At 44.3% G+C, this 6,277-nt stretch overlaps 1 protein-coding gene across 1 annotated transcript; it reads right to left on the bottom strand.

Moving 5' to 3' along the window:
* Positions 1 to 1,049: 1,049 nt before the first annotated feature.
* LOC123409536 (polyubiquitin-B-like) lies at positions 1,050 to 3,902 on the bottom strand. The gene is made up of 2 exons (XM_045102408.1): positions 3,791 to 3,902; positions 1,050 to 2,293 (listed from the first exon to the last, which is right to left on the bottom strand). Exons 1-2 carry the CDS (start codon positions 3,845 to 3,847, stop codon positions 1,334 to 1,336), a joined length of 1,017 nt encoding a protein of 338 aa, XP_044958343.1. The 5' UTR covers positions 3,848 to 3,902; the 3' UTR covers positions 1,050 to 1,333.
* Positions 3,903 to 6,277: the final 2,375 nt, after the last annotated feature.

Below are 6,277 nucleotides of genomic sequence, written 5' to 3'. Positions count from 1 at the left end.
AAGTGATGACATTGCTGATTTGCTATATTAAAATAGAGAACGTGGACCTGAGTGAAGGGTCTTGATCATTCTTAGGCCCTGTTTGGAATCACGGTAGATTATGATAATCTGGATTATGAAGATAGATTATATAATTTGGTTTATAAAGATAATTTGGGTGGGCATGTTTGGAGGCTAGATTATATAAACTGTAATCTAGGTTTTACATTGCATAATGACATGTCTGTCCTCTATTGTTTTTTTAAAAGAGAAGGGTGGCGGTGGCAGGAATATAACTATCTTCAACTTTACAGGGTAATGGGTCATTAACAATCAATAATCAAATTTTAGCTGGGGTAGAGTAGATTGTAAGTTTTTAATAATATGTCCATCTAATTTTTATAATCTACACCATAATCTGTCATGTTTGAAGACAGAATAAATTATAAAAACTGAATTATATAATTTGAGTGGTTCCAAACAGGGCCTAGAGATGTGATTTGTTTTTCTCCAGTTGCAACGTACGGATATTTTTCCTATTTAGAAAAATACTTGCAGCGGTTTCCAGTGCCACACCATAGTAGTTAGCACTGGCTACTAATAAAACCAATGAACTTGGAAGACTGTATACTCCCTCCGTCACGGTTTAGAAGGCACGCTTGGAAAATCTCTAGGACCAAGGTAGTCATCGATTGGTTGTGAGATGTAGTAGGTGTAAATGCTAATGCGCCTAATCAACTGAGAAAAAATACTAGTACTAATGTGTGAGCAGCAAATTGGAAGGGCGCATGCATGAATAGTATTAGTACTAATTAATAAGACTAATTGTTTTCGTGCCTTAAACCTTGTCTATTTTGGAAACGCACGCAAGTTTAACTGTGCCTTTTAAACCGTGACGGAGGAAATACAAGAAATGCAGTACAAACCAATGCCTCATTTATTAATTGAACAAAAGCATCTGATCTTCGATTTAAGTGCCAGTTTACCCTAGCGATTCCCACTAAAGCAGCTTGGAGCCTTCTATTCCACTAACACGAGTATTAGAAAAGAGGCAAATTGCAGTGAAGAGAGAAGCACCAGCATGAACACTGGTTACAAAAGTACATTTCTTTCTCTTCTGCTTCAGTGGGAACTAAATAGCAGTACTAAACGTGTCATTCGGGCTACAAAGTACGACTCCCTCCGTCCCAAAATAAGTTTGTCTATATCAGTGGCACTTATTTTGGGACCGAGCAAGTACTAATAAGTAGGCAGCACAAGTCACAGGCCAACCAGAAATCAGAAACCTCCACTTAAATGCTAGTAAAACTACATTGACTACTTGACAAAATACGCAACCTACTTCTGTCGCTTATTAGTTGCGGGGAGCACCCTTGCCATTCTTTGGCTTTGGTTCCACGACTCTGGAGTTCCGAAGGCGGATATCGATCGTGGAGTTGTTCTGCACGTCATGCTTCTCAAGAGTATCTCCGGAAGACAGAATGTGCCCCCTGTAGCAGAGATAGTACACCCCTTCCTTCATCCACAGCCTGTCTCCAATCTTCTTCATGACTTCCTCTGTTGTGTTGGACATTAGCAGAGACATTGTTAAGCTCTTCCCCTCCCATGTCTTGATGAAAACCTGGACTTTCTGCTGCGGCAAGACTTTCTGCTGCAACACAAGAATATCATTGTTTTTGACACTCTGATCCTGCAGGGTTCGACCTTCTGCAAGTACCACCTCAACACCGGATTGAGTTCGCATGAGTACATGTGTTGATACTGGTAAACCCTCCGATGTCTCGATCATCAACTTGACATCAGCAACAGTATACCAGCATTTGACATTTACACTGACAGTTCTTTCACCTCTAACATTGACAAAAATACGCAGCTTGTCAACCGGGCTAACCAAAACATGAAGTGGCTGCTCATTCCTCAAGTTGCACTGACTTAACAGCTGATTGTCCTCAAGCTGTCGACCTGCGTACATCAGGATTTGGTTGTTCATTAGAATTCCCACTCTCTGTTCAATCTCAGCTTTGACATCAGCCACCCTGTTGGATTTCTTGACATTGAGATTGATGGTCTTCCCAATCGAGGGAATCTTCACAGAAATTTGCATCCCATCAGTGACGTAAAGGTCGACAGAAGAGTTTGTCATGATGCTGTAATCAGCAAGCTTGTCATCATTCTTCAAGTGAATCCCAGAAAAGAATAGCTCTTGCGAGCACTTGTCAATCCCCTCAATGGCACTAACTTTAGATTTAATATGATCAATTGTATCAGTGCAGCTCACATCAAGGGCAACTGTTTTCAGCATCTTCACATGTATCTGGACATACGACAGTGAAGATACTAAGTATTCACAAAGCTGTTAAAATATTACGACCTATCTTCTTTGTTAGAAATGCATCAATTTGCAACAAAAGGAAATAATCATAGCAACCAAAGTAGTGCACACAGAAAAGAAAAGGTACAAGCAATTGACACCACATGTAAACCTCAATCAGCGCTGTATGTATGGTTTTCAAGCACTGATCATCTGAACTTTGTTTTCTGTTTTCCTTCTCATCGTACCACTTGGTTATTATTTAAGCAATTCTTGATCCAAGATGCCTAACTTAAGCCTTGCTGCACATGCTGATTGATAATGAGCGATAACACCTAAAGGGTTCCTAACGAGTTCCACAAACTGATTGAAGAAGGCATGTCCGCATGTGTCTATGGGACTAGCAAATTTTGGAGTATTTATTTATTAAACTACAGTACCGATTACCGAAGGAAACCAACATTAGGTATTAGAGAAATTCTAACAACTTATTTTTCACTACTCACTACAAACACTGCAATATAACTGTCTGATATATTGCTATTTGTTTTTCCCTGATTCTGCAGAAACAGAGCACAGATGGTTAGAATTTATAAGTTCAAAAGAAATACACATAGGGGCATTTCATTGGGGCGTGGTAAGCCCCGGGAGCCGTAAGATCTGGTATAATTTCTCGTAAAAAGAAAGATCTGGTATAACTTACCACGGAGCGTGTTCATAGGTTGTGTTGCATAATATTTTGCAACAGATGTCACACTGCAGAAGATATTTGTAACAAAGCTTATGTTGCATTTTTTTTGTAACAGAGGTAATGTTGCAGACCTTTTTTGCAACAGAGATTATGTTGCCGAAATTTAAGCCCGCACCGTTGTACTGCCACTGCAGCATTCCCATGTTTCAGAAATATAGAGGATGTTACAAAATCTTAAGACTTGTGGTGCAAGGGACTGCCCGGTACGTGGTTGGCTCTCGATGCGGCAGACGTGAGGCGTAGAATCGGCCGGTTGATTCTAATCATTTCCCCATTTCATATGATATATTTCATCATTTCTTTCCTACTTGATTTTCTTCTCCCATTTTGTTCCAAATATCCTAATGGGGGTTCCTTCGAAGAGAAGAAACCCAGTTTTGCCAACAAAACGTACAAATCCTCACAACAGAACATTTCACATGGAAATAGCACCACCACCACGCACGCCCTCAATCCAGATCGACTCCAGCACCAGTCTCTTCTCGCACGATGTGCCGCCAAAGCGACCAACTACTACTTACTTCACATGAAGCGCTGTCTTAGAGGCTAGGGCTACAAACACACACACAAAACATCCTCAAAATCGCTACCCATGCGTGAGACCAGGGATCGCGCCCTCGTGTCCCCCCAACACAAAAGGGGCCGGCATTCGGCGATTCGCATTCTATACCAAGAATCAGACACATTCACAAGCAGATCAACCTAGGGCATACATCCAAAAAGAGTGTTGCCGGGATACGAGCGCAAACCTTGTAGCTCTCCGCCGGCTGCTCCTGGTGGGGGTCCATGGTGGTCCGCCGCTTCATCTCCCGCGCCCGATTGATGGCGCGGAAGGAGTGGAAGCGGCTCGTCGTATCGGCCGCTCCCCCCACTTCACAGCATACCTGGTCAAACGGGCCGACACGACACGGTACGGTCCACTGTAAACGGGCCTGGCACGACACGGTCTATACCAACACGTTTATTAATTGGGTCATGTCGTGTCAGTTCATGGGCTGCGCTTTCAGACCCAGGCACGGTTCGGTTATTAAATGGATCGGCATGTTGATCCGATTAGCATATTGGGTCGCATATTTTTAACCTCATGAGTTTATTTTTATATCTATTGGATCATATCTTATGTATATATATATATTAAAATATATATATATAATTAAATGGGTCGTGTTGTATTGGCGCGCATGCTCAGCCTCCAGGCCCAAGCATGACCCGAGGCGTTCCGAGCACGAGCACGAATAGAGCATGCCGGGCCGGGCCTGTCTCGTGTTAGGCTGGCGTGTTATCAGTCCAACCCGATTGACACGACCCGTTTGATCAGGTGTGTTTTGCAGTCTTCTCGCTTCCACTAAACATGTAAATGATGGAAGGTTTAGGCCTTGTATAATGTAAGGTGTTTAGAGAAATAAATCCGATTTTTCTTAAGCAGTGGTGTGGTGTTTATTTGTAGCGTCTTTTTTGTAGAAATAGGCACCGATGCTTCAGAAAAAATCGGTTTATTTTTCTAAGCATCTCCTTAAGCATCTAGCATTGTACAAGGCCTTAGAGGTTTAGAGCAACTCCAACCGACCGATCCAAATACATGGGTCGGGCGGGCGAACATCTACGTCCACTCTTCTATTTGTGTCCGCTCCTGCGTTTAATGTTGTCATTTATTTTTGAGGTGGCGCAAAAAAAATACTATAAATATTTTGAAAATAAAAACATTAATGTGGGCCACAATGGACCGTGAGAGTCTACGAGTCCATTTTACATTGATTAAATACATTAAATAAAACTAAAAACTAGGAGGCGCGCTGCACTAGGTGTCCTCCTCGTCGTCATCATCGGGGCCGATGAGGTCGACGAGCGTTGGCGTCAGGCTAGCCCACGGAAACGCCGTCGGCCAAGCTGCGGTGACGTCGTCCGTCGGTGGCTGCGCCGTGCCACCGCAGGCACGACGATCATCCTCATCCACCTCGGCGTCGTGCTCTAACAGCTCGAGCCGCTCGCCCTCACAGTGCTCCTCCGCGAGACGTCGTTGTAGTAAGTGCTCCAGGTAGGCCTGCTCCTGGTCCGACGTTGCCCCAAGCCAGACGGGTCGCGTGTTGCCCCACTCGCGCACATACTCATCCCATACGTACTGCTCGGGCTTGAGGGGGTCGTCGGCGGCGGAGAGTGCCATGGCCTCCACCAGCCGCGCCTGGTACGCCTCCTCCTCCTCTTCCTCCTCTTTGTGCCGCTCTCCCTCCTTGCTTACATGGAGGACAACCGCGGGCACCTTCTGGTAGGCCGCCTCCGCCTCCTGGTCCTCGTCGTGCATGACGAGGGGTGGCGGGGTGCCAGCCCGCACGTCGCGGACGCCTCACCGATGTTGTTCCTCATGCTCAACGCAAACCAGACCTCCCAATCGGAAGAGTCTGCAGCATAGGAGGGTTTGAGACGCTGCTCCGACGTCAGATGCTACCACCGGTGTCGCACCTCCTTCGACCGCGACATTGCCGACACTAGGATCCTCTCCGGAACCAAGTGACAATCATGTGGCACGTGACATTGGGTAGAGGAGAGGAATGCGATGCTCCGAGTGATGATAACCCACAAGTGTAGGGGGTCGTTTACAGCCTTTTACGATAAGTAAGAGTGTCGAACCCAATGAGGAGCTAAAGGTAGAATTAATATTCTCTCAAGTTCTATTGACCACCGATGCAACTCTACGCACGCTAACACTTACTTTACCTAGAACAAGTATGAAACTACTTTGCGGGAAAGAAACTATAAGTACTCAGTAGTGTAATAGATAGTTTTGCAAGAGAATAAAGAACGTGGAAATAAAAGCTAGGTGTTGTTTCAATAAAAGAACAATAAAGTAAATATAGAGAGTGTGGAAATGTGGTGATAGGATTTGCGAGATTGTCCTAGGCAATTGATAACTAGATCGGTAATCGTATTGTAGTTTTATATGAGGGAGAGACATGGGCTAACATACTTTTCGTACATGGAACATATGCACTTATGATTGAAACTCTAGCAAGCATCCGCAACTACTAAAGATCATTAAGCTAAAACCCAACCATATCATTAAACATCAAGTCCCCTTTACTCCCATACGCAAACAACTCCCTTACTCGGGTGTAAGCTTCTGTCACTCTAGCCACCTAGTATAAGCGAATCATGCACATATTGCAAAATCTCGAGCGTGAATATTTCACGTGTGCGCCTCATGGAAAGCACCATAGAACAACACCAATATAAACCACGCA

Source organism: Hordeum vulgare, chromosome 1H (genome assembly GCF_904849725.1).
Source record: "Hordeum vulgare subsp. vulgare chromosome 1H, MorexV3_pseudomolecules_assembly, whole genome shotgun sequence".
NCBI classification, from domain to species: domain Eukaryota; kingdom Viridiplantae; phylum Streptophyta; class Magnoliopsida; order Poales; family Poaceae; genus Hordeum; species Hordeum vulgare.
Note: the sequence above shows the minus strand (reverse complement) of the source record. Positions and strands in the feature narration are given on the sequence as shown.

Coding starts and splice junctions, on each gene's coding strand:
- LOC123409536 (XM_045102408.1), bottom strand. CDS start 3,847: ATGAAGCGGCGGACCACCATGGACCCCCACCAGGAGCAGCCGGCGGAG. Junction 2,294..3,790: donor AGCCGGCGGAGAGCTACAAG/GTTTGCGCTCGT, acceptor TCGTATGTCCAG/ATACATGTGAAGATGCTGAA.